Source organism: Umbelopsis ramanniana, assembly GCF_025399195.1.
Source record: "Umbelopsis ramanniana AG unplaced genomic scaffold K450scaffold_47, whole genome shotgun sequence".
Classification (NCBI taxonomy): domain Eukaryota; kingdom Fungi; phylum Mucoromycota; class Umbelopsidomycetes; order Umbelopsidales; family Umbelopsidaceae; genus Umbelopsis; species Umbelopsis ramanniana.
Window position 1 is genome coordinate 107,406 of NW_026252133.1, and position 25,324 is coordinate 132,729.

The 25,324-nt window shown below is 43.0% G+C and overlaps 9 protein-coding genes across 9 annotated transcripts; 4 read left to right on the forward strand and 5 right to left on the reverse strand.

Moving 5' to 3' along the window:
• Positions 1–532: 532 nt before the first annotated feature.
• Positions 533–2,484, reverse strand: K450DRAFT_251091 (uncharacterized protein). Its single transcript, XM_051590662.1, has 3 exons — positions 2,147–2,484; positions 1,595–2,086; positions 533–1,525 (listed from the first exon to the last, which is right to left on the reverse strand). Exons 1-3 carry the CDS (start codon positions 2,324–2,326, stop codon positions 713–715), a joined length of 1,485 nt encoding a protein of 494 aa, XP_051442652.1. The 5' UTR covers positions 2,327–2,484; the 3' UTR covers positions 533–712.
• A 179-nt stretch (positions 2,485–2,663) lies between these two features.
• Positions 2,664–3,488, forward strand: K450DRAFT_251092 (uncharacterized protein). Its single transcript, XM_051590663.1, has 3 exons — positions 2,664–2,935; positions 3,001–3,132; positions 3,264–3,488. The coding sequence occupies exons 1-3, from the start codon at positions 2,831–2,833 to the stop codon at positions 3,330–3,332; spliced, it is 306 nt and encodes a 101-aa protein (XP_051442653.1). The 5' UTR covers positions 2,664–2,830; the 3' UTR covers positions 3,333–3,488.
• A 73-nt stretch (positions 3,489–3,561) lies between these two features.
• Positions 3,562–5,744, reverse strand: K450DRAFT_251098 (uncharacterized protein). The gene is made up of 4 exons (XM_051590664.1): positions 5,138–5,744; positions 4,998–5,076; positions 4,709–4,936; positions 3,562–4,646 (listed from the first exon to the last, which is right to left on the reverse strand). Exons 1-4 carry the CDS (start codon positions 5,698–5,700, stop codon positions 3,645–3,647), a joined length of 1,872 nt encoding a protein of 623 aa, XP_051442654.1. The 5' UTR covers positions 5,701–5,744; the 3' UTR covers positions 3,562–3,644.
• A 35-nt stretch (positions 5,745–5,779) lies between these two features.
• Positions 5,780–11,016, reverse strand: K450DRAFT_251103 (uncharacterized protein). The gene is made up of 18 exons (XM_051590665.1): positions 10,960–11,016; positions 10,818–10,878; positions 10,518–10,754; positions 10,344–10,459; positions 10,170–10,265; positions 9,932–10,098; positions 9,621–9,866; positions 9,412–9,556; positions 8,665–9,339; positions 8,401–8,598; positions 8,172–8,336; positions 7,920–8,111; positions 7,660–7,854; positions 7,399–7,584; positions 6,856–7,338; positions 6,511–6,770; positions 6,301–6,431; positions 5,780–6,234 (listed from the first exon to the last, which is right to left on the reverse strand). Exons 1-18 carry the CDS (start codon positions 10,978–10,980, stop codon positions 5,975–5,977), a joined length of 3,834 nt encoding a protein of 1,277 aa, XP_051442655.1. The 5' UTR covers positions 10,981–11,016; the 3' UTR covers positions 5,780–5,974.
• Positions 11,017–11,328: 312 nt separating this feature from the next.
• K450DRAFT_251109 (uncharacterized protein) lies at positions 11,329–13,312 on the forward strand. Its single transcript, XM_051590666.1, has 9 exons — positions 11,329–11,563; positions 11,642–11,729; positions 11,827–11,844; positions 11,906–12,013; positions 12,082–12,168; positions 12,238–12,524; positions 12,595–12,672; positions 12,739–12,864; positions 12,933–13,312. Exons 1-9 carry the CDS (start codon positions 11,485–11,487, stop codon positions 13,229–13,231), a joined length of 1,170 nt encoding a protein of 389 aa, XP_051442656.1. The 5' UTR covers positions 11,329–11,484; the 3' UTR covers positions 13,232–13,312.
• Position 13,313: 1 nt separating this feature from the next.
• On the forward strand, positions 13,314–18,229 carry K450DRAFT_251115 (uncharacterized protein). Its single transcript, XM_051590667.1, has 8 exons — positions 13,314–14,042; positions 14,152–14,277; positions 14,368–14,552; positions 14,623–14,925; positions 14,989–16,337; positions 16,411–17,099; positions 17,172–17,831; positions 17,883–18,229. The coding sequence occupies exons 1-8, from the start codon at positions 13,394–13,396 to the stop codon at positions 18,020–18,022; spliced, it is 4,101 nt and encodes a 1,366-aa protein (XP_051442657.1). The 5' UTR covers positions 13,314–13,393; the 3' UTR covers positions 18,023–18,229.
• A 454-nt stretch (positions 18,230–18,683) lies between these two features.
• Positions 18,684–19,804, forward strand: K450DRAFT_251127 (uncharacterized protein). Its single transcript, XM_051590668.1, has 6 exons — positions 18,684–18,833; positions 18,897–18,993; positions 19,062–19,148; positions 19,219–19,282; positions 19,353–19,575; positions 19,650–19,804. The coding sequence occupies exons 1-6, from the start codon at positions 18,723–18,725 to the stop codon at positions 19,701–19,703; spliced, it is 636 nt and encodes a 211-aa protein (XP_051442658.1). The 5' UTR covers positions 18,684–18,722; the 3' UTR covers positions 19,704–19,804.
• On the reverse strand, positions 19,769–21,196 carry K450DRAFT_251130 (uncharacterized protein). Its single transcript, XM_051590669.1, has 2 exons — positions 21,154–21,196; positions 19,769–21,069 (listed from the first exon to the last, which is right to left on the reverse strand). The coding sequence occupies exons 1-2, from the start codon at positions 21,190–21,192 to the stop codon at positions 19,906–19,908; spliced, it is 1,203 nt and encodes a 400-aa protein (XP_051442659.1). The 5' UTR covers positions 21,193–21,196; the 3' UTR covers positions 19,769–19,905.
• Positions 21,197–21,421: 225 nt separating this feature from the next.
• K450DRAFT_282434 (uncharacterized protein) lies at positions 21,422–22,491 on the reverse strand. The gene is made up of 3 exons (XM_051593432.1): positions 22,452–22,491; positions 21,721–22,371; positions 21,422–21,650 (listed from the first exon to the last, which is right to left on the reverse strand). Exons 2-3 carry the CDS (start codon positions 22,357–22,359, stop codon positions 21,510–21,512), a joined length of 780 nt encoding a protein of 259 aa, XP_051442660.1. The 5' UTR covers positions 22,360–22,371; positions 22,452–22,491; the 3' UTR covers positions 21,422–21,509.
• Positions 22,492–25,324: the final 2,833 nt, after the last annotated feature.

The window sequence follows — 25,324 nt, forward strand, 5'->3', positions numbered from 1 at the left end:
AGGATAATACAATAAGTCATACAGTAATCTAAACGACAAAGGTAAACTGCTCCTGGCACAAGTTGCGTAAGAAGCACCCCAATACTAGATATAGCGTTGGTTTATTTTTTATAATGGCAGAGTAGCGACCTATCTGAGAAATTATCCCTTCATTTCGCACTATTTGTGTACATTTCTTTATTCTTATTGTTTCATTGTCAGTTGTCCTGTTTCCATGGACGATGATAGTGCAACATCGTTTGCTGCCGAGAACAGCACCAGCAAAATAACACACTGTTGTTTTCGTGATTACAAACTGAAGTTCTTTTTATTATTATTTCTGACCAGTAACCGTCTACGCGAAAATCCTTAACAAACCAGCACCATGGCGGTTTACAACCCATTTTCAGTCCCAAGGTTGTCTTCTCGAAATGCTCTCCAGATCTCGTCCTTCATAGCCACAAGCTTACCATGGAGACTGACATATCGTTCTGACATAGTCATCAGAGCATACCACTTGTCTTCTCCCAAGTGAGTCGATTGCTCAAATTTGATCTTGACATCTTTGTAACCAAGGCTCTTTGGGTGTTCTGCTTCTACGGCTTCAATAGCTTCCAAAAAGGACCTTTGTTGGTTTAGCTCGTCATTCAGTTGTTTGTACTCTCGATAGTGACTCCTAAAACTGGATTCTAGATCGTTGTATTCTTCTAAAGTGGTCACTCGTGGTATCTTCTCAACAACGTTGGCGTATGATTCGGTTGATTCTACAGAAGGAATGCATATGTTCAATTATTTTCCCACATTCATTAGTAATCAGGTATACAATGTCATTCTTAGAAAGCTTCCTCTTACCTTCTGAATCAGAACGTGACAATGAATGCTTAGACAATTCACTTCTTTTTGGTATCTTGTAGCGTAAAGAGCTGATCTCTTCATCCGATCTGCGTTTCGTTATAGCATGGTCTGGCAGGGTGTCTTGCGTAGATGGAGTTGCTGAGGAGTGGGTATGTTTGCCAGCTAATGGTGATTTGCCGCCATGTCTATCATGACTTGAGGGCGTGGGTTTGAGAGGAGATGGTGCTTTGTTGGATGGAGGAGTGATGACAGACGGTTTGAGATGAGATGGTGAAGTTTCGCTTGACGTAGTAACGGCTTTTGCAGTAACAGAGATCGATTTACTGGTTGCTTTAGTAGATTTACGAGAGGCAGATGTCGTACTGGCCTTTTTCTTTTTCTTTGTCTTCTTTCCATCCTCGTTTAACCTATGAGTTGCACTATCGCCATCCTGCTCGTCGCCATGGTGCATAGCATTCATGCTGGGCGACGCCGCTGGTTTCGCTTTGGGTGGTCGAATGGGTGGTGCTGGCTTTTCTAAGCGCAACCTTTCTGGTGCACTCACTGGCAATTTTAAGGTGTCGAACGCTCGTCGTGCATTGTTGGCAACTTCTTCCTTTTCCTTTGTATCATATCTGTTCCAATCCCAAATCTTGATTTCTTTATAAATGTCTGGTTTCAGCGTCCAAGTATCTCCTGTCGAAGTGGCAACCTAAATAGCATTTGGTTATGATCAAACTTCTTGCTGTGGTTTGAATTTCATCGTCCAAAGAGCAATTACCTTTCGTATCATACGCATAAGATCCTTTTCGGATGCCTTGACCATATTGGCCAACAGACTCAATTTGAAGGGCTTCAAAGCTAAGAGTTGAATAACTCGTTCACGCAAGCTTGAAGAAATGGACGGAGCTCTCGATACATCATTGCCTGGTGAAGATACAATGACTGGTGAGTGCATGGCACCGGTGGTAGGTGATCCACTGGGTCGTTTGCTATTAGAATTGAGTGCTCGAGAGCTTTTCATATTGGATGATGGACCCAAGGGATTGTCGATTAATGCAATTTTTCGAGATTTCTTTTCTCTTTCAGCCTCTTCTGCACGAGCTTTGACTCGCGATTTATAGTCTGATGAAAGCATCGGGGTCATGTTCGCTTTGTGGGACACTTCCGACACAGATGTTAGACTATCGGCAGATCGACGCTTATATATCTGTGTATAGGCAGTGTCCTTTGTCATTGTAAACGGAAATGTTCTTCCCTCTATGATAATCGCCTATAAAAAGAGTGAGTGAAAATGCACCCTACGAAACTTTAGGTCTATTGCAATACTGACTGGGGTATCTCCAAAGCACACACTGAGTTTTGGCTGTGCTTGACCACGCAATGCTGACTTTTCAGTCAGTTCCTCCAGATATGCGAAGGCTTCTCTGTTTAGACGCATAGAAATTGCTTTTGCAGGTGGAGATGGAAGGGTGGATCCGGCTGAAGCCGACATGGCTACAGAAGACGACATGCCACAATTCAGCTAAAAGTTATAGTGAAGAGGATCGGTAAGCGGTGGAGCAAGGATTCTTATTGGTTTTCAGAAGGGAGGTATGCTTTGCTTCTGGCAAAGGCTTATAAGGTCAGTTGGGGGAAAAAGACTGGTTAGGTTGAGTACTGAACGTCTGGTCTGCCACTGTGGCTGTGAGAGAATGGGTTTTACTGGGCAAAATTTTAATGTGAGCCCATCTTTTTTGCTGGGAGCAACCAACACAGAGATAAAATAGGTACCGAGAGACAGTTCACATGTCGAATGGTGTATGAGTGTCTCATTATATGTACGCAATATGGATACTTGACAGTCTATGTATGTCATTGGTTGCGTCGCTCAACCAGGTTTATTTTAAGCAGGTAATCAAATGTAATAAAGGCTTCGTTCTATGGCATGTGGGACGACTGGCAGCTCCTCCAAGGTTAAAATTTTTCGAATTGCTGGGTTAATCTTTCTTTCTCTTTCTTAAAGTACAACCCCGACATGTCATCATTCACTTATGAAAAGGTTGCTGAACACAACACCAAGGATGATCTGTACATGATTATCCACAACAAGGTGTACAACATTACTCAATTTGTTGATGAGGTAAATTCTTTTTCTACAAGAAATCGCTCTTTGTGAGAGTTCATCTATTAACGCGCGCCTATCAGCACCCCGGTGGTGAAGAAGTTCTTCTCGATGAAGGTGCCAAGGATGCTACCGAAGCCTTTGAAGATGTTGGTCACTCTGATGAAGCCCGTGAGCTCTTGGAGAAGTACTATGTTGGTGAAGTGGACAAGTCGGTAAGTTGACATGACTACAGCAATGGACATGGAATGGGTTTGGATGGTGCCATCGGTGCTGCTGACCGACAATCCTATTTTCCCAAATCAACGTTCCTGGAGTAACTTTTTGCAATTTTTCTTTTTTACAGTCTGCTCCTGTCAAGCCCGTCAAGGCCGCTTCCACTAGCACCTCAGCTGATGCTCCCCAGGGAAAGTAAGTTGCATAAATCAATAAGAGTTTTTTTGGGACATGCTTGAAACTGACGTTTTTATGACCAGCCCACTTCGTATTATCCTTCCTCTTTTGATTCTCGGTGGATGGGTCTACTTCCGTTTCTTTGCTTAGACTATAGAGGAGTACCATTTCAATACTCTTCTTTTTACAATACAGAAATCAATACAATAAACAGTAGCTCGTAGCTCTATATTAACCATTTTTAAAAATAGTACAATCTACTTTTTGCAATATCAACCTGCTGCCGAGCGTCATTTTCTTATCATGTAGTGGTACAAAATGGGGATTTCGAAATCTATAAGAGTGGTATCAATGTCGCTAAGGCAACGGCTATGACCAAAGGTATACGCAGCGGGATAGACCTAATGGATATTCCAAAGGAAGTTTGTGATCCAGACATACCGCCCGAGCTGCAACCGCTTCTCTTTTTCGGCTCATATTGTTTGTCGGAGCTAAAGACAGCTGGGTAGGTAACATTGTTGGTGATGGATCCATAGCCAATTGTGTTGAGAATGTCCAATATGCCAGGTCCAATGGTAAAGTTATAGAGAGTCTGGACGGTGGTGCCGTTCAAAGTGGTGTTAATATAAATAGGCGGAGAGTTTTGGTATACCTTTGCTGTCAAATCTTGCAAAGTGATACCACTCTCATAGGAATGGGACATTAGAAAGTTGGGTGTCCCCAGGTACGAATCATCCAAGTGCGACATCATCAGCCCAGGCCGAAAATTGCTTGGAGAAAGTTCAGTGTTGCTGGTGTTTGAAGCAGAGTATAAAGTGATACTATTAGCCATGAGCGGTTGTTGGTCGGCCGAAAAAAGGTTGCTAAATGACTGTGAAGAAAGGTTGAATGCCATACTTTGGTTGGTGTGGAGGAGGTTGTATACATATTCTGCATTGGAAGAGTGGTTGCTATTGTGAAACTGTTTGATGAAATTGACTATGTAGGCGCCATCGTTTTGAAGGCAAAAGTTTTGTATGTCATCTCCAATGGTAGCTAGTGATTGTGAATACCCTGCATGTGTCGTATTGGCAATAGCATATTTGTCAAAGATCATTCCCGGTAAAAACCCAGTGAGATATACGGCTCCACTTTTGCTGTCTGTGTACGAATTTGGCGTCAACGTGGCGATGGAAAGGTATGAAGGGTCAACCATGCTTTGAAGAGACAAGAAATACGGCGATTCTGGGCCAACAAAATAAGATCCCCATGAGCTTAGGAAACCCAAGCCATGTAATAACTCATGCAATATAATATATTCCATGTCGATTTGGTCTGATCGAATAGTGGTATCCTCCTGAAAGACATACGTGTCAGTATATTATGTTTCCTGCATATAACATATTGAAGAATGCATACCTGGAACCAAAATCGACCACCTGGTATGACACCCGTTCCATTCCAACCTTGCGTGGAAGCTGTGGTCGTCCCAGCCAGATAGGCATCATGGTTGAATTCCGCCGATATATCAAAATCTTGACCGTCCGAAGTAGACCATGAGGTAGAATTGTACGGTGACAACTGCTTCGCTAATGCTTGCGGGTGTAAATAGTTCGGATCCACGCCACGTAAATTAGGTAGGGTATACTAGAAAAAGATTGGGTTAAAAACGTGTCCAGCGTAAAATCACAATGATCAAATTCCGTACCTGAGAGGATGGCAGAGCCCAGCCATACGTCCCGTTAGCACATTGCTTATCGCAAAAGTTGTAATAAGAGGCATCAACGCTTTTGAAAAAATGAGTAAGAGAGATATAATGTGGAATGCAGTTGATCATAGCAGACTTACACAATTCTATTTTTGACGCGGAGGACCTGTCCGAGTTGGCTTATAGCCGATCCAAATGCATTGGCCACTTTTGAACAAAAAGTCGCGTCCAAGTTACATTTGAGCCGAACTTCAATTTCAGATGTGAAAGAGGTTATAACATTGGTGCCTGAAGTGTTCGTCAGAGCTGTAGTCACTGTTGGAGGAGCTAACGCTATCGTGGATCCTTGGCCAGCTTGGACCGTAGCAGTGGTTTGTGTGGGAGGAGCGGCACTGATGGAAACTGTTGGGGTTTGTGCCAATGACGATGATACGCCATAGAGGAGCCGTCCTGCGGCCTGAACGTTGTATGAAAGTTGGTGGGTCGATATTAAATAATCATGGCCGCCGAAAGGATTGTTAGAGCGTTGTTGGATGTGAGGGTTACTTGATTCAATGGGTCCAATGAATGTTCCAGACTTGATATCTAAGTCGTAGCGTTTGGGGGTTGCTGGTGGATTGTTGGTTGATTCTGTGGCTACCACTAGCAAAAGTCCACTTGCTGCTAAACTAATGCCGTATTTCAGGTACCATCCGAGTAACATGACACCCAATGTCGACAAGTTCAAGAAAGCGTGTATCTCGTGTGAAGCACTGTAAATTTTTTTTGTGCAACCACTTTTGCCATTAATTTATTCATTTCGTGCGCAGCCGTTCGCGCTTCCGAATAGAATACATACAATGTTCTGTGAGATTCTGAGCCCAAGGTTACTCTACGTAACCTTCATTTAACGTCATAAAAATGCCTTCTTCCATCCATAATTTTTATTTTCAGTTGGATAGTTATTTTGGTATACTATGTTACTATTGCCAACGAATTTATTTCTCCACCATCCTGGACAAACGAATCTGCTTGGCATCCTGTTTACTGCTAGTGTCTGCCTTCCGCTTGGTTCCTCGTTGGGATAGTTTGCTTGCTTTACTCTTTCGTTGGAGACGCTCGTCGTCGCTATCTTCACCGCTTCCGTCATCTACATCGACTACCTGTGGTTGCAACCTCTCAATTTCCTCTGGCAGGTTTTGGTCCACATCGATAAGATGACGTTGATTACTACCAGTATTCACCTTGTTGCTTGAATCTAATGGTCGAGGTATTGGTTAGCCATACATATGATGAGTGGTATGTACATTGTCTCACCACTTACCATAACGAAGGCCTTTCTTTTGAAGTACTGTGTCGATGCTGGAAAGATATGCAGTGTAAGTATCCCACTCCTTTCCATCTGCTTCCACAGTTAACCCATGTTCCTCCATCAATGAGTCAATCTGTCTACGACTGTACATAATAGTTAGTTACAAGTGAACCGAAAAATGTGTTATGGAGTTCCATACTGTCATTGAATCCATGTACTTACATCTTGGCGACATCTCTTGCCCTTGTTAACAGTGGTGAAAACACAGTAAGAAGCTTGAAAAACTTGAGGCAAGTCGCTTTGGATTCCTGGTCATTGATCTTGCTGTATCCTCCAGCTTTTGAGAGACAGTACGTGACGCCAGCAATGTGGATTTTGTCGGTCAAGTGGTCTGGTGACGTTTTATGGAAAGGATCACTGTCGGCTGCCTTTATAGAGCCCGCCAAGAGTCTTGCTAGTTGGAGAGGTTTGTCAAGCTGTGGCTGTCGCTCATGTGTATGAAGCATGAACGACTTGTAAGAGTTAGCTAGCGGTAAATTCTGAGGGGATTGTTACATAGATACTTACCTCTTTCAAAGCATCAAAGTACATTGATAGAGTGTCTTGTGCTACCTTGGAGTCAGGAACAGTGTTCAAGTTGTCCTTGATGGAAAAAATCATAGCCTTGATCGCTTCGTCAAGCTCAGGGCCCAAGCTTCGATATCGCTTAATGACCTTCACGGCAAGGTGTGTGTCGAATATTCCCAGCAAAATGGCTTTAGCAAAGGCAGCTACTGGAGTCAATAGTTCATATTGTTTTTTGGGATCCGAGAGTGGAGAGGATGATTGTTCATTATTCTCTCTTGTTTCGTCATCGTCGCTATCGTCTTCGTTATCTTGTGTGCTATAATTCTGCCCCCACCTATCCAACTCTTGCTCAACATATTGTGATGCAGAGACCTGCACGTTTGGCGCGGATCTCAGCATTAGAGAGGAGCCATCGGCGCTGCGTATGATTTTGAATTGTTCATTCGAGAACAGCCAGTGGAGGTCAACAAACATTTGGAAAGACTTGGGATAAACGTTAATAGGCATATACATAGGAATGTAATTTCTTTGGACGCAACTTACCAAGCGCCTAATACTGTCCACTGCCTGAGATAATTCATTGTTCAGTGCAAGATCGGTCAAAGTGTGGATAACATCATTTCGAATAGCGATAAGTCTAGATAAGGGAACGCTTGATGTGTCAGCAAGCACTTGATAGCTCTTCCATGCCAAATACTGGAACAAGATGGTCGCTGCGGACACCACCATCTGGAGATCGAAGGGAGGTATGATTTAGCAAACGTTTCAACAAATCATGTTTATGCGATGTTATCATCTGCTTACCACTGTTTCTTCGGGATGTCCTAGTTTTCCTCGTTCCAAAAGCAAAAGGACAACTTGAATATTCAACGTATCCTTTGAAAAGTTCTCTTCAAACATGTCAGTGATGTCCATGACCTCAATGATTCGCTGGTATCGGGAAAGCGCAATGGTAAATGTGTGGATATCATTTTCCGAAAACTTTGTAGCTTGCAAATCCTAATTCAATTTCAAAACGTTAATGCTAAGTATAACCGCCCCCACTACCGCTTCAAAACGCATACCTTTTCAGCAAAAGTTCGTTTGAACAGAATGGCCAGCTCATCCCGGAATTCGTTCAGGCTCGCTTCTGTGGCTGATGCCATGCTCTCAAACGATGTTAAGCGCTTTATTGCCAAGGCCGCGTTTAGGTGAACTTGTGATGTAGTGTGTCGAACAAACATTTTCTTGACGTCCTCCAACAATTGCTCATATGCCTGTAAAGCCATTTAGCTCATAGCTTTGGTATGTTTCAAGTAAGAAGAATGGATACTCACTTTGGGCATTCGAAGGTCGGTGTATGCTGATAAGCTAATGAGCTGCGGTAATATCAAAATCTTTGCAATTATATTGGCATCAGCAGCATATTTTGACATCAAGCGTGTCAGCATTTGTGCAATGTACCGAGAGACATTGTTTTTTGTTTCTTCATCAGCCGTTGTCTACCGGAAAAGGGAAGTCAGTATGGCATTGGGGTCACAAGCAATAAAAGCGATGAAAACTTACCTTCTTCTTGGATTTGGATCTTCGCTCAGCTGAGGGTTCAACGCATAAGGTTACCACAGCAATCAAAGCTTCAATCAGCACATATTCCTCGTCATCTGTAAGCTGGTAGTATTGCTGAAGGTTATTAATGGCATCAGGTTCGGATGACGCTGCCGATGAATAATCTTTCAGTAAAAAATCTACCAAGGCTTTCCACTCCTACAAGTAAGATGTTAGTAACATGAAAAACCTTTGATCATGTAATACTGTATATTAGCAACATACCCGAAGGATTGGAATAGCCGGAGCCAAAGATGTTATAGCCTGTGCGATTCGGCTGTCTTCATCATTGGATACACCTTTCGAAAGGGGGTCAATATTGATTTTATCGCTAGATTGTTGAATGGGGTCACTTCGTGTGTCCAGTTCCATGCCATTATCTACAGACTCTGAATCGTCAGCCTCTGTGTTATTCTTGGGCTTTTTCACCACTTGACTGGCCTTGCTATATTCTAGCAAAATGGTCGCCAAACATTTAAACTCGATGGCGTTCTTATCGACCACTGGTTCCGATGCTACACCGCGTGTTCTTCCACCAGCTGTTCTAGCTGGCGGCAGTGTTGCCGCTTTTGCTTTTGCTTCCTCCAATTTGGGATTGACATAATTGTTTTCGAGAGTCAAATGAATAAGTGGGGTAATAGCGTTTCGTACTTTGGGTAAATCCGAGAACACCAATGTGCCTAGTTCAGCACACTCATTCGGTTCCAAAATGCTGTTTTCGGCCAGAGAAACGCACAATCGAATAGCTTGTATGCGGATTGGCTGATCTACTTCATAGAGAGCCATTTCCATCATTCTGGTCTTGAACCTCTGCATGAATGGCTCCATTGTCGTTGCATTGGCCTCTCTTTCGTACAGCGCAATGATGCCTTTGATTGATTCCGCACGGACATTACTTGACTATAGTATTTTGGAAAATGTTCAGGTCAACCGCGAGGGTACATCGTACCAGCATGGAGACAATAGACTTACCTTGTCATTCAATAACCAGCCAATGTAACGTAGGTAGTTGTTATCTAGGAAATAGGAAGGATATTGCTCCATCCATTCTCCGAGGTGCTTAATGCATTCCGTCCGGATGATTGCTTCCACGTCACGACATCGATGAACAAAAACTCTGCGAGACAATAATCAGGAACGTCAACCAAGCGGTATGTGATATAAGATGAGCATTTACTTACGAATCAAAGTAATGCTTTATGTAGCCATTTAGACGGACTTCCTTATTTGCTAGAGTCTTGCTTTTTTCTTGCAACATTTTCAGTCTTTCGGTAGCGTTACCATTGCTAGTTTTACGTCGTTCAGCTCCTAATTGCCTGTTCGCAATCTTCTTCTCTTGAACAGCTCTGTTTGCAACAGCGGATAAGGCAGATATCAAATTTAGTGCAATCATTGTCGCTGTATGACGGAACGGGCGGAACGTGGAGCTAGAGAAATGATAATAGCTCGTTAGCCAAGAGAGCGGAACAGTGTCCTTGACAATGTCACCTACCTTGACATTGTCGCAAGCCATGCCTGAAGAGTCTCGATCAGTAGCCCATCATAAATGATGTCGTATTGACATTCTTCAATTAACTTCTTCCAAAAAGCGATCAAGTCGGTTTTCAGTGTCTTGAATACACGTAACTTGGAGGCAATGGGATATTCCGTGTAACGATCCTGAGGACGAACGAGTCAATAAGTTAAACTTGGGAGCATTTTCTTCACTTGTACAGATGTCATCTACTTACAGAGGCAATCTTCTTCTCCAAGTTCTGCAAAGCTTCCACGATATAGTCATCATCCTCAATGGCTTTCGGATCCACCTTTTCTTTGGTTCCACAGCTCTAAAGATTGACCATGAAGCGTATTAGTTTCGATATCCAACTCCGGACATAGCGAGCAATGTGGACAGAGCGACTTACGCGAGTGATAAAATTGATCAGGTCGTGTACAGCATCCATTTTTTCAGGACCCTTGTACTTTTCAATCCATTCCTCAATAACATTGTCCAGCGTCAAATTATGAGCTAGTAATTGACCTACAAAGTACAATCAGTCGTCTATACATTCGCCTGCCTAGTAAAGATTGATGCTTACCGTAAAGAGAATGGATATCGTCCTCCTCGTCCAATTCTTGAAAACCGTCAGAAGGCGACTCAGGAAGAGTAGTTTTAGCCAATCGCTTTTTTCGCTGTTTGTTTTCTATTGTGGTTCTGACGTTGCCGGCACGCACGCCTCCTTCACTGTCGCTACTACTGCTGTTGTCCGTATCCATCAACTCATCCACCTCGGATTCAGACTCATTATCCGAAGTTGGTGTCGATTTTTCGACATCTAGATTGAGAAAGCAAAGGTTAATTGTCGAAGAGTAGAAAATCGTGTGAGCGCGACATTTACTTTTTTCGGTGGTAGCCTTTTGCTGGCTGGCTGGCTGTCTACGAGATCGACGAAGTACGTTCTGTAATTGACAATGGTCAGTTTATTGCTTTCGAACACCATTCTGAAACACTTGTACAAATCAATGTGGGTGTAATGTTACCTCCTTTAGAGCAGTGCCCATTTTTTGATAACTGGAAAGAAAGTGGACGCGTTCTCGAAATTGGCGACTACCCAAAAAAAAAAAGTCGCGTCTAAGTTTAAGGGCGGCATTCAAGCACGTGATCTATACTACTTCCGCTGTTCTGAAGACTTCCAAACGAGTGAAAAGCTACAGGATAAGCACTGTGAGAACAAACAAATCATACAAATTTATATGAATATTTTAATTATAATACACAGTGCAATCGTTATAAAAAGCCTTCATGATCCTACCAAATGCAAGTGTACCCAGTCGAATCTTTCGTCTCCAAAGATATCCCAACCTCGTTATAGACTGTTGGTACAATCAAAAAGAATAGCATTCGAGTACGTTGTGATTGAAAAAAGTAGAGAAGCAAAGCATCGAACTTTTATGGCTTCAATTTTCTTTGAATATTGATCTGATTCGAACATGTGACTTTGGGTCTCACCCCCTCGCAAGCGACTATCTTCGAATTTTCCTGCTGGCGTGATTCTCTATTCACACATGTCGATTCTACAGCCATTGAGCCCGCATGAGCCGGAGTACAAGGCTATTTCAACCTTCAATATCATACAGGAAGCAGGTATTTGCACATCTCGAGTTTCGAACGTAGTTGGTGCCATTCAGCGCTGAAACGAAAACTTACCCCGCACACAACTAGGTGTTGACCATGAAAGCCGACCGATCTTAGTTCTCAGCGCTTGCAAATTACCTGATCCTAATGTCATAGATTACGATCTGATCTTGAGGTATGAACTATTGATTTAGTCAAAATTTTTCACTTGCTTTCTGAATGAGACTGACATACCTTACTTTATTTTTTCCGGGGACGACATGAATTTTTAGGTTTATACTAGCGAGACTGTATGTATAGAGCAAATGTATTGTCATGAAAGAAATGCATGCCAACCTATATGATTGATAGGAACGAGTTTGTGGAAAGTGATTACGTACTGGTCTTCTTAGCTGCACCGGCAGCATATCGCCCGCCGTGGCTGTGGCTGTTAAAGGCTTATCGTGCCCTTGATCGAAGGTACAGTAAAAGCTCACCAGAATGGCGGGGGGATAGCAGCAAACAGTGACACTGAAGTCTTATAATAGATACAAGAAAAATTTGAAAGCACTTCATGTTGTTCATTTAACACGAACATATCGCATGATCTTTGATCTTGCCAACAAAATTACCAGGTAAATGACTAACATACGAGCGGTAAATTATCTGTGGGGGGTTTTAAACTAAACTACAGCAAATTCTAGCCCTAAATTTGCTCGAAAGCTCCATTATTACAGTTACCTTAGCGAACTCGAACCAGTTATTTCTATATCTCAACTGAATCTACCAAGTGCTGTCCGGCCATATGATGAACAACTCCAACGACCCAACACTCCTCCCGCATATGCTAGTCGAGAAGGCAAAGCGTTACCTGGTCTTGCTTTTGGTGTATCTCTTGAAAAGCTGGCAGAGTTCGACAATGCTAGTGACGCGGATGAGGACTATGTGCCCAGCGTTGTGAAACAAATAATAGAGCACCTGCAGCAGAATGGTAAGAAAATAGAAATTTTACGTATTTTGGCGCCAAAATAGGCCAGAATCTCTAAAACATCTCGGAATAGGTATATCACAGAAAGGAATATTCCGCAAGTCCCCCTCGAGTGAAGAGTTAAAGTTTGTGAAAGATGAGCTCAATAGAGGTATGACATATACCAGTCGTAATGTGCGAACCTGGACCCAGCGATTTGCACTAACTCGTTTATTAGGCGTCAAGATCGATCTTTCGAAATACGATATTCACTTATCAGCGTCACTACTGAAAGTGTTCTTCCGTGATCTCCCCCAAGCTCCGTTGTCATTGGATTTTGTCAATTCTGTGGGAAACATCACAGGTGAATGGGTTGAGATGGTTTTGAATAGCGTGGGTTAACCATTAATTGACCCCACCTTTCAATTCTAGATGTCACGGAGGAAACCTTGCAACATTTAAGGACACAGTTTCAACATTATTATGGCACACAAACCAAACTCAAGTCGTTGCTCCGATATTTGTTCTCGTTCTTGCACGACGTGTCAAATCATTCTGATCAAAATCTTATGACAGCCCATAATATTGCTGTGATTTTTGCTCCCAATCTACTACGCTCTGACGATGAAAGAGCTATGCCAGACCCAGCGACGTACCTGCAGCAGATGAACAAGGGGATGGGCCTTGTAAGGTGTCTTATTCAGGAAAGCGAACTTGTATTCGAGCAATAAAAGCGGGTGCTGTTTGTCTAAACACGTCACATCATACCCCAATTGGGTACACTTAGTTTCGTATCGGCGATTGAAATCAATACATGGTTTTTTTTTCCACCTGCTGGTTGGCATAACCGCTTTTGTACCTTTCCGTTTCGCCTCGGTGGCTCTTGGCGTATTATGAATGAAAAAGAACAGATAAACGCTCCTCTCCAGTCAGTCATGAATGGAGTTGAGCAAGAAAAGCAACTAGCAACTGAAGCCCTCGCCGACGCCAACAAGCAAGTACAAGAAACCGCTGGAAACGCAAAAGTCTATGTCTTTGACGAGGACATGTCGCCTGAGCAGAAGAAGGCGCAAGCTCAGGCCGCGCTTCCGGACACCTTTCAAGGCAAAGACACAGGCGGTAAAGCAGACTCCATGCCTACTGATTTGGGGACAAACGACGCTTCTACTGTAGCAGCAGCCCTTGCAAGTGCTTCTGCGGCCCCAGCTGCAACCTTACAGGGAGCTCCTGGCGCCTATCCTACTCAAAAAAGCAACGGTCTCCCTGAATGGTACAAAGTTGGATGGACATCCTTTTCCGATCTACCTAACCCTGGAGACGAAAAGGCTGTTGAAGAGTACAAGGCTACTGTTGCCTCGACTAGTCAAGCTGACTTGCTTCCCGAAAAGAACGCTGACATGCTTGCTGACTTTCTCAAGGAATCTTATTATGGAGAGTGGTATCACAATGCAGGTGTGATCTTATTCACTGTAGTCTTCACTTGGTTTTTGGCACGTATCGGTAGCGGATTGATGTCGTGCTTAGTGATTGGCGCGTTCTTAGGTACGATCATTTTATTCTGTAGGATGAGTGGGACTCCGATCCATGACGGTGTTTCAATAACTGACCTTGCTGCTTGACGCCTCCTTTTTGCTTCGTCTTCTGATTGCAGCTACTTATTACCAAACATCCATACGTCGACTGCGTAGAAATGCCCGTGACGATGTTCAAAGAGAATTGGTGAAGGCACGTCTGGAAACCGATGTCGAAACTGTTGACTGGATGAACTCTCTTCTGGGTAAGCTTTTCTGAACATTCTAAGCCTATGCATCGAAAGCATGGATAATTATAGTAATATGTGTAATTATGCCCCGACCACTTCCCACAGACAAATTCTGGTTGATTGCCGAGCCTGCTATTAGTGCTCAAGTTGTCGGTACTGCCGATGCTATCTTGGTGGAAAATACCCCATCCTTCCTCGACTCGATCCGACTTACGACCTTTACCATGGGTACTAAAGGACCTCGCATTGAAGGTGTAAAATCATACCCTAAAACTGACCCCAACGTTGTCGTAAGTAGTTTTCTCTTCATTCCATCATAAATGATAAAGTTCGTCCATCTTATTAACGAAAATGGATCAGGCTATGGACTGGAAGGTTTCATTCACACCTAACGACATCTTGGATATGACCAAGCGAGATGCACAGGCTAAAGTAAACCCAAAGATTGTGCTTACTGTCCGCCTTGGCAAAGGGTTTGTTTCAGCTCCTGTCCCTATTTTGGTTGAAGACCTTGCTTTCACTGGCCATATGAGAATCAAATTGAACCTCTTCAATGAATTCCCCCATGTCAAGACGGTTGAAGCTTGCTTCTTGGAACAGCCTACTTTTGACTATGTACTTAAACCTGTTGGTGGTGAAACCTTTGGATTCGACATTAACAATGTAGGTTGGGAGTGAAGGATACATGCATTTAGCGAATTTTGCAGTTCTAAGCCTTTCTTTTAGATCCCTGGTTTGCAATCTTTTGTTGCCGAACAAGTTCACGCAACACTTGGCCCCATGATGTATGCTCCCAATGTCTTTACTGTTGATGTCGCCGGTATGATGGCGGGTGGTACGGATTTGGAGGCAGCAAACGGTGTTCTGGCTGTCACTATCTACTCCGCTTCTGGAATTAAGAGCGGCGACATCTTTGGTAGTATTGACCCTTACATTACCTTCCACACTGGAAACACAAAGAACAAGGAACTGGCCCGCACATCTGCCGTTGAAAACAGTACATCTCCTCGCTGGAATGAGACTCACTTCATTCTACTCAATAACCTCAAAGAGACTCTATGCTTGCAACTCATGGACAGAAACGTCGGTCGCAAGGACGCAGCTCTAGGTGTCGTCAATCTCGAACTTAAGGAACTGGAAGAAAACGACAATCTACTAGAAGGATTGAATCTCATTGCCTTGAAAAACGGTAAAGCTATTGGTGAAATCAAAGCCGATGTCAGATACTACCCTACTGCCAAACCTACTACGTTGGAGGACGGTACCATCCAGCCAGCTGCTGCATCCAATAGTGGTATTCTTCGATTTACCGTTCATGAATGCTCTGAGCTTAGTGCTGGTAAAAGTGGCGGCATTGGTGTCCCACTTCTTGGAGGCGGAGCTGTCAGCGCTTACGCGAAGCTCAAGGTTAACGGCAAGGAAGCTTTGCGTACAAAGACGTTTAAGCGAAGCAGCAACCCACGTTGGGACAAATATGTCGAAGTATTTGTTGCCGACAAGACTAAGGTGAATCTCAATATCGATGTCATGGAAAGCAAAGAGTTCGCCGACGACTCCCTTATCGCCACCTGGAAATCCACTCTCACTGCAGTTGAGAAGCAGCTTGTGGAAGATAAATCCGAATGGTGGAGTTTGAACGACGGTCGTGGCAAGATTCACGTCTCCTCTATCTGGAAGCCTGTGGTCATGACTGGACTTGGAGAAGGAATGAACCACGTGTCCTACTCACCTCCTATTGGTGTCGTTCGTTTCCACTTTTTCGGTGCTACCAACTTGAAGAACGTGGAAGCATTGACTGCCGGTAAATCGGACCCATACGTCAGAGTTAAGTCTGGCTTGCATACTAGAGGTCAAACTGAATTCATTGATGACAATCTCGATCCCGACTGGAACGAAGTGGTGTACGTACCTATCCACTCCATTCGCGAAGATTTGGTTTTGGAAGTTATGGACTTCAATGAAAATACGAAGGATAAACTTCTGGGTCTCACCGATTTGTCCATCAAGTCTATCGTCAAAGAAGTTGAAGCTGCAAATGGTCAGAAGATGTATGAAAGTTTGCCCGCTATCGATAAGTAAGTAAAGAAACATTAGGTAATGCATTCCCAGCAGACGGCCCACTAACGCTGTGTATGTGTACAATTTTAGAACTGTCGACCTGACTACAGAGGAGCGCCAAAAGGGCAAAGGAAAATTGCATTATGCTGCTTCGTTCTATCCAACTTTGGCTCTGGCAAAGGCTGCCGAAAAGCCTCAAACTGAAGCCGAAAACGGCGAGGTGAAGAAACCTGCTGAAGGCGAAGTCGCTGCAAACGCTGATGTCGCCACGGACGAGTTGCCTGAACGCGATTTACATGGAGAGCTTATCAAATACACTCCTGACGACAGGATTGACTTGCTATCTTATGAATCTGGTGTCTTGATTGTCAATATTCAAGAGGTCGAATTGCCAAGACCTGAGAAAGTGTATGCCGAAATCTTGCTTGATGCTAATGATTCTCAGTACAAGACTGCTAAATTGAAGGGTACTCATCTGCCTTTCCATGAAACGAGCGATGCATTTGTCAAGGAGATGGACTTTGCCAAGGTTGTTATTCGTGTTAAGCAAGCGAGAGATGGCGATAAAGACGACAATCACATTGCTTCTTGGAGCGGTCAAGTCAAGGATCTCGTTCGAAAGATTCAAGACAACAACAAAAAACATATCGAAAACAGCGAAGATGATAATGATGGCGAGATCTTTAACTTGATGGACTGCAATGGTGGTACCATCAAGTTAAACTTTGACTTTATTCCCGTCATCAATTTCAAGTTGGATCCCAGTGAAAGTTTAGAAAGTGCGTATCTTGATAAGTGAATTATTTTGTCTTTTACCACCATGTTCATCTTTTGCTAACCGGATTTCACAGACCAAGGTAATCTCACCGTCACTCCTCTCAAAGGACATAACTTCCCTGCAGCCGACCGATCTGGTACAAGTGATCCCTATATTGTGTTCTTGCTCAACGGACAAAAAGTCAAGAAAACAGAAGTGTACAAGAAAAATCTCAATCCTACTTTCGACAAAGATGAACTCTTCGTCGTTCCTATTCCATCACGAACTGCAGCTAGCTTCCGTGTTGAGGTGTTTGACTGGGACCAAATTGGCAAGGATACACTGCTAGGAACTGGTGAAATTCCATTGGCAGGAAATAGTGTCGAGAGTTTCGGATCAAAACAAATTGAGATTCCTATCTCTGGCTCATCAGGAGGCAACTCATCGTTGACACTGCGATTGATGTGGCAACCACAGCTATTGGCCAAAAAGAAGACCCATACCGGTTTCTTAGGCTCTACTACAAGAGCATTCACAGGTGCTCCTACTGCTGCTTTCGGTGCTGGTCGCACTCTCGTTGGAGGAGGTGCTCATGTCACTGGTGGTGCTCTTGGTGCAGGTGGTAAGGCATTTACCGGCGGTGCAAATGCTCTTGGCGGAGGTGTCAATGCTCTTGGATCTGGTCTTAAATCTGGAATGGGCTTTTTAGGCGGTAAGCCAAAGAGCAAACCTCAAGAAGTCACTCCACAGCCATCATCTCCTGCTCAATCAGCCCTTGGTCAAGTTCCACTGCCACCTATTACGACTGCTCCTGCACTTTCCCCAACAGCTAGTAAGAATAGCGATGACAACGCCAGTCTCTCCAGTCTGACAACCCCGGTAATGTCTCAGTCAACTAGTAGCATCGGTAAGCATACATTTTATTTCATCAGTACACCAAAATAGCGACATGACTGATTTTTTATTTTTATTTTATTTTGGCCTTAAAGGTACCACGGGCGAAGATGGTACACTTGTCATCAGTTTGATTGGAGCAAGAGGTCTCAAAGCCATGGATCGTGGCGGTACTAGCGATCCTTATGCTCGTGTTCGTATTGGCAAGAACGTTGTTGCCAAAACAAAACACATCAAGAAAACTTTGGAACCACAATGGTAAGTTGTCCCAGGTATTGCACAAGTTCAATATTTATGATTGTAAGCTGACTGTGATCGCACTACAGGAATGAGAGATTTGAGGTTAATGTAACTGGTACAAAGACTATGGTCGATATCAAGGTGAAAGATCACAATACACTTCAAGACGTCGATATTGGAAACGTCATTCTTGACCTATGGGAAAATGTACAACCCAACAAGTCCTTCCAGGGTTGGCTGCCTTTGCAACCTGCTGGAACGGGAGAGGTCAACGTTAGCATTGAATTTATGAGAAAATAATTCTCCAGCGACAAGGATTTAGCCAATGTATATTTCTTCTTTCATATCTTCAGTGTTTCATATTAAAGCACACCGTATTTTGATACTTTGCTGCAACAAGTTCATTCCACGAATTTTTTTTTTTCTTTGAGTGCCTGAAATTTGTGACGTTTTTTCGGGTTAAAGAAAAACGCTCCAATTTGTGAACGCAATTTACATTGTGTCGACAACCATGTTCATTCTTTCGGTGCTGAAGGACACTATAAAGATTGAGCCTGCTGATTTTCGAAAACCAAAGCAAGAGGCAATCACCGATGAAGTAAACAAAAAATATGCCAACAAGGTGAGCATTTGATTCCCAAATGAGTATGTGTCTTCCCGGCATGACTGACAGTTTAACCCATAGGTTGTTCAAGAAATCGGCCTTTGCATCAGCCTTTTCGATATCATAGAAGCAAGTGAAGGTGTTATACATCACGGCGATGGTTGCAGTTATGTCAAAGGTTCGTAGAGGTTACTTTGGCCCTTCTCACCGCTCACACTTGTCTAACGCAAATCAAACCTCTTATAGCAACATTCAGAATGGTTATATTCCGACCCTTTATCAACGAGGTCTTGACCGGAACTATTAAAAGCTGCTCAGAAAAAGGGATCCGAGGTACGTTGGGTGATAGGAATATGGAAGCTGTGGTCACAGTAATTCTCAACAGTTTTTTGCTGTTGTTTAGTTTCTGTAGGGTTTTTTGATGATATCACTATTCCTCCCGGTTGTTTGCAATCTGGATCTAGCTTGTAAGTCATACATTAGTTGTTTCGTATATGCAATCTAGAGAATAGTTGACTGATTGCGCTTTATGTATAGTGACGCGGAAGAGCGCGTTTGGATATGGAACTACGATGGAGAGAAGCTTTATATGGACATCGAAGAACAAATCCGATTTCAAGTACTCAGCGAAGTATTTACTGATACCACACCTACTCCTACAAATATTGGTCCGACTGGACGAAGACAGTCGGCAGCAGATGCAACCGCAGCAAATGACTTGGCTGCCAACTCCACCAAAATTCCACCTTATGCATTGACGGTTAGTTGAACTACCTGCATAGCTCGTGCTTGATCTATTTACATGACTGACGTTCATACGTATTTACACTACAGGGAAGCATTGCGACAGATGGTCTTGGACCTATCTCATGGTGGGGAGGTCAATAAGACAGATGTATAGAAGCCATTGTATATATACACTTTTTTAAAAGCAATTTTTCATGCCGATTGGATTTGTCCAAAATCTACGCGTCAATTAATACATCAAAGTTGGGCATAACAGAGCAACTTTTATTAAGAATGTATGGTATAAGAAAAAAAAATGCGAGAGTGATTTTGCTGAGTCATAAAGGTTTGGCGACTACTTACTTCATCTTCGGCATTTGGCCACCAAAGCAAGTAAATTTCGCCGGTAGTGATAGGCAATGGCAATTATACTCACAGAGACTGTAAACACAGCTGTAAAATTTTGTAAGCTTCTCCTTTTAAACACGAACGATGATACATATGGAGAATTTCTAATGTTGTGATAGTATGGTGCGTTGTATGGGATCCATCCATCGGCTACATCCTTCCTACTAGAGCTGACGACTTTTCGCTTGAGATCAATGACGATTTTGAGGTGTCTTAGTGGCGCAGAATATCCTCCGTCTGCGCGAACAGATCCTTCATATGACTTTGGCGCATCCGAATTCGGTTCATAGAAGCCGTAGCGTTCCAGTCTAGGCATAAACAAACCATATGCAGGCATATACGTATCGACGAATGCTGTAACTTGCTCGTCAGACATGCCCTGAACTCCTCGCGTTTTGATCATATTGTGCTCTTGTTCCAATCGCCATTGATAAACATTCTCGAGTGATGTAGGAGCCATGTGACAAAAGATGTCGAAATAGGGATAAATAGCATCTTCATAAGCCTTCAAGTTGGAGTTGATGCTAGATACTTCATCGAAGCTGAATTTTGTAGCTTGAGGAGTGATGTCGTACACCTCTTGCAAGATGGAGTCTGGTAAATGCTTAAATCCAAGAGACCAGCCTTCAAAAATGATGATATCGTATGGTGCTGCAACTTTGGTCCATTCAGATTTGTCCAGACGATCACCCCGACCTTGGTGAAGTGACTTATCGTATCTTGGGATGGCCACTGTCGGAGCTGATGTTGGCGATTCTAGATATTTGTGGTGTGCATCAAGAAGATCCGCAAACACTTGTTTGGCGAGCTCGAGATCGTGTGAGCCAAATTGCCCACGAAGCTCGAGAAGCCTATTCCCAGGATGACTGTTCACTAGCTCTACTTGGTCTTTTCTCGTCAGATAAAGGTCGTCCAAAGAGAATACAACAACCGACAGGTTATAGGGCTCTTCGCGAAGAATGGATGCCAGGGTCTCGCAAGTAGTTGTTTTCCCACTTCCTTGACATCCTGAGAAACCGACTACAAATGGCTTTGTAGGTTTGTTGGATGTCATGAGGGCATGACGAAATCCGTCATAGTGCTGGAGAATGTGATTAAGGGCAAGTTGGGTTTGTTCCAGCTGGTGAAGAAGATCTGGTCAATAAGCTGGATCAAAAACGATTGCTTCCACTTTACAAACAATGTTGTGGTAGCTATAATTTACCTCTACCAAATAGGCGTTGGTTGCTTGCGAGTTTGACATGGAGGAATTACATTTAGCAATTCAGCTTGAAGAGCTCACGTTTTTAAGCATTTTAGTATTCCGAATAGGGTTCACCATTTCCGCGATAATCCGGGTTTGACAGCCAGATTAATGACTGACATTTCATATTGTTGATCAATGCTTAGAGTATACTAAGATTAAGTTGGACAATACGAATGGTTAACAAAAAATGAATTTTATTCAAAGGTAATTCTGATATATTGATTGAGCCTGTCTTATCAAATTACACGAAGACTGTGTCCTGCAAACTTCGGAATGAAGAGTTGCGGAATATCCCAGACAATAAAATTATCTCTTTAATTAGGAAGAACATTCTTCTCGAATTCACCCAAATAGTTTCCAGGAGGAGCGTAGGAGCAGGTGTAAATGGGAGCATTGCCTTGGTTACTGCACTTCTTTACACCACAGCCAATCTGTGTAGTGGAGACCCAGACAACCTTTGATAAAAAGTAAACAGCGTTAAATTACAAATTAATTTTTTTAGGGCGTGTGTGAGATTTAGCTTACCTGAGTGAAATGCCCGGTGGATGAACTAAAACCAGGTTTACTGTAATCATAGTTCTTTTCCTCATTGTACCAAGCGCTAACAACGGACTTCCAGTCGCCATAGCCCATGGCCAAATTCTCTCCGTATGGACCTCCAGAATGCTGGAAAACGCAGCCATCGGACCACTTTTGAGCGTAGCTAGCAAGAGTGCTATTCCATTTCAGCGCTGGTGCTGAATGCTTCGCTCTGTATGCGTTGTGAGCTGATAAGATAGTGCTTTCATCAGAAGATGTCGACCCGCTGGTAGCAGCTTTTGTGACGGTCTTGGCTGTTGTATGCTTCTTTGTGATTTTTTTGGTTGATCTCTTTGTGGTTTTTTTGGTGGTAGTATGAGCAGACTTCTTGCTAGCCTTTTTGGTGGCCGCCTTCTTGGTGGCCGCCTTCTTGGTGGTATGTGTAGTATGCTTTGCAGAGCTTCTCTTGTGAGGAGCACTATGGTGTTCGCGTGCTTGATGATGGTGTTCGGGTGTGGGATGATGCTTGTGAGAGTGTGCAACACTGGCATTATGGTGGTTTGACTTGGTGGTAGCAGCATCAGCTGTCTGCGAAGCCAGCGCAGTAACAGCTAGAGTGAGTCCAATGAAAGAAAGAGAAACCATTGTTCTTAGTAGCTTGGGGAAATGAATGGAATTGGTAAGATGAGGTGATGAATAAGAGCAGACTAGCCAACTGAAGTTATTCAAGTGGTTACCAGTTATACAACTTTTTATACTTGAGATGAGTGAAAGGCCTGGGATAAAAAGTCTGTGCTACGATAATCTGATTTAATGTTCCACGCAATTTATAGACACAGAAAAAATATTGCTGAGAATGAAGGCATGTCATAGTTACATTGAAAAATCTGGCACTTGTTGGATATTCTAAGCATCTTGGAAGGTGCTAAAGCTTAGAAAATACTGCATGTTGCCTACATATCAGCATCAAACACATGATTATTATAGGTTATTGCGTTGACAGCTGTGGACAAATCCCACGAGTGCGGGCATCAGGTACGAAGAACCTCAGGCAAATGCAGAAACAAATTTCAATACAATTTGTCTCACAGAGCGACGACCTGGATTGTGGGTAACCAAGCGGGGATGTGCCCAGTTGATAATTCTGTTACTATAAGGGTACGACGACCAACATCATGCAATGTACATCATTGATTCTCAATTAAATTGAATTATCAGGAAAGCAGACTTGGTAGCTTGTGAGACAGTATGATCAGCAGCTTTCCATCTGCTGACACACTTTCGCTGTAATCCCACATCATGTAAAAAGATATGGTCTTTTGATTACAACTCTACTACACCCCTGTAGTTGGAAATTTTACTATGGCTGTAGTAAAATGTAATCTTAACTGACGACATTTTGATGAGGTTAGACTTTTTTTAACCATGTTATCTGGTGGGATTGGTCTGCTTTTAATCTCTTTGCATGGCCCAAGTGTAAGTTACGCGTATGTTGCTGTACGAAATAGCAGCCTTTGATCTCAGATTTGACTTTGGGTCTATGCAATTATATCATCTTTTGTCAGGGTATGCACAAGGACTATGCCCACTTCGTATCATCTGTAATATCTCAGAAGCAACAACGACTGTATAAGTTGTTGGTATGACTGGCATGGGACTGACATCATTATCATCTGCATCATTTTTCCATTGAGCTTCTCCCTGCACTATAGTTTATCAAAAGGCTTGTGGTATATCTCAGTGCTAGCCAAAAAAGTTCCAACACCATAGCTGTGCATAGCATGGTCAAGGAGTATATCTGACGAAAGGACACAACGATGAAAGGATCTCTGAACTTGCTTTTTTTTTCCTTTCAAATCACATGAGATGCAGAGTATGCAGGAACAACTTTATAAGGCTCAATCTACATGTTATTGGCGTATCACTCTTTATTGCAGAGCCATTGAGATTTGGTTGAAGAGAAGATCCTGGTCATGTGCCAGGATTGCTTCTGAATGCTGGTCATTACTGCGGTTCAGATGGAATACAGCTGAGTGACACCTAACATAGTTGACGCGTGCAAAATTCGACATAATCTACGCCCAGCTGTTGTTTGTGGGCGGTTGTACCGGTGATCCCCATCTTCACTTCCAGAGACGCACTAGCAACTTGACAGCATGGTAATATTTTTTGACATAGTATTAGCTATGGATATATGAAGTGGACTGCTCTCCCCACATCCTACGCCCTTTTGGATCATCTCTCCAATGCATAGAAGCAGGAAGTACAGAGTTGATCACGGCGTGCGCAGGTGATATGTACCAGTCAGCATTGTCATCGCCTTCTTATCCTCATCAGATAGTGTGCTCAGTAGTATCAACTGTTATTATGCTTTAATCCTGTGTAGTATTGGTACAGAGTCGAATTTATTAGAATTAACGACGTTTTACACGTTATCATCCTTCACAACATCATAGAGTACATAAAAATGAAGGCTTTAACGGTTTGAGGGCATTTCCTCTTGATATATGGTAAGGAAGAAACTTTTACAAGTTTAGTTTCGAATAAAATGTGATACTTCGAGTACGTACGCCCCATGAAGGTCTGCTTCTCGACTGCGGTGCAGAATGTAAGTGTTAATTTTATTTTTTATATTCATTTTTTTAAAAAGGAAGGGGAGGACAACAGCGAACCATTGACCTCCCCAAAGCAAAAATTGCCCAGCCGAGACGCCCGTTAGGACGTTCGAAGCCGGGCCCTCCAGCGGGAGTGCAATGCCAGAAGGCCCAGCCCCGCAATCAGCGTTCTTGATCACCAATTGCGCCTGGCAGGTAAGTATGCAGAACCATCATTCAAAAGCGAGGCGTTTATATACTTTTTAGTAACGTGACTGCTTCAAAAATTTTGATAAAACTGTCACGACATGCAAAATGTTTAAAGTCCGGTGCTTTCTTAGTAACAAGGGGCTACCAAAGAAACCGTTGGTCATATAATCAACAGAAAAATAAAGACTATAACGTGTTACAATAATATGGTCAGCATTAGTGCCTTAAAAACAACATCAGAGGCTTGTACCATCACGCAAATCTAGGTAGCTTGAAACGATACCGCAGGTAGTTTCCGCTGTGGAATTAACTATGGGTGAACTGCCGAGCACACTGATAATAAATGTAGGAAATAGATGGCTACATCGTATCATGGTAACATTTGGTGTTTGATATTACCTGCATCTGTTATAGTAATAGTTAAGCTGTATTGCTATGGACTTGGGATAAACTCCAGTAAAATGCCGTTCATATTCCCCTCCGTCTTTTTTGGGGAGGGGCTTAAAACCGCCTTGGCAACTACGCGAAGACTTTGGAAAAAATACATCTTAACACGTTCTCGTTTATCCATGCTTATTTCCACTGCATTATTTGCTGTGCTCAGCCTAGTTTCAATAGTGTAAGTTTGAAGACACTATAGAGCACATATACGTGCACTAATTCTTATGTAGGTGCGTATTTCACGACGTTGTCAACAATCTGGAAATGAACAGGCCATACTTTTAGAACCTAAGTATTTCTCAACCTCATGGAATTAGAGCTCAATCTTTCGGGGGTCGAAAAAAAATGGCTTGATTTCACATTTT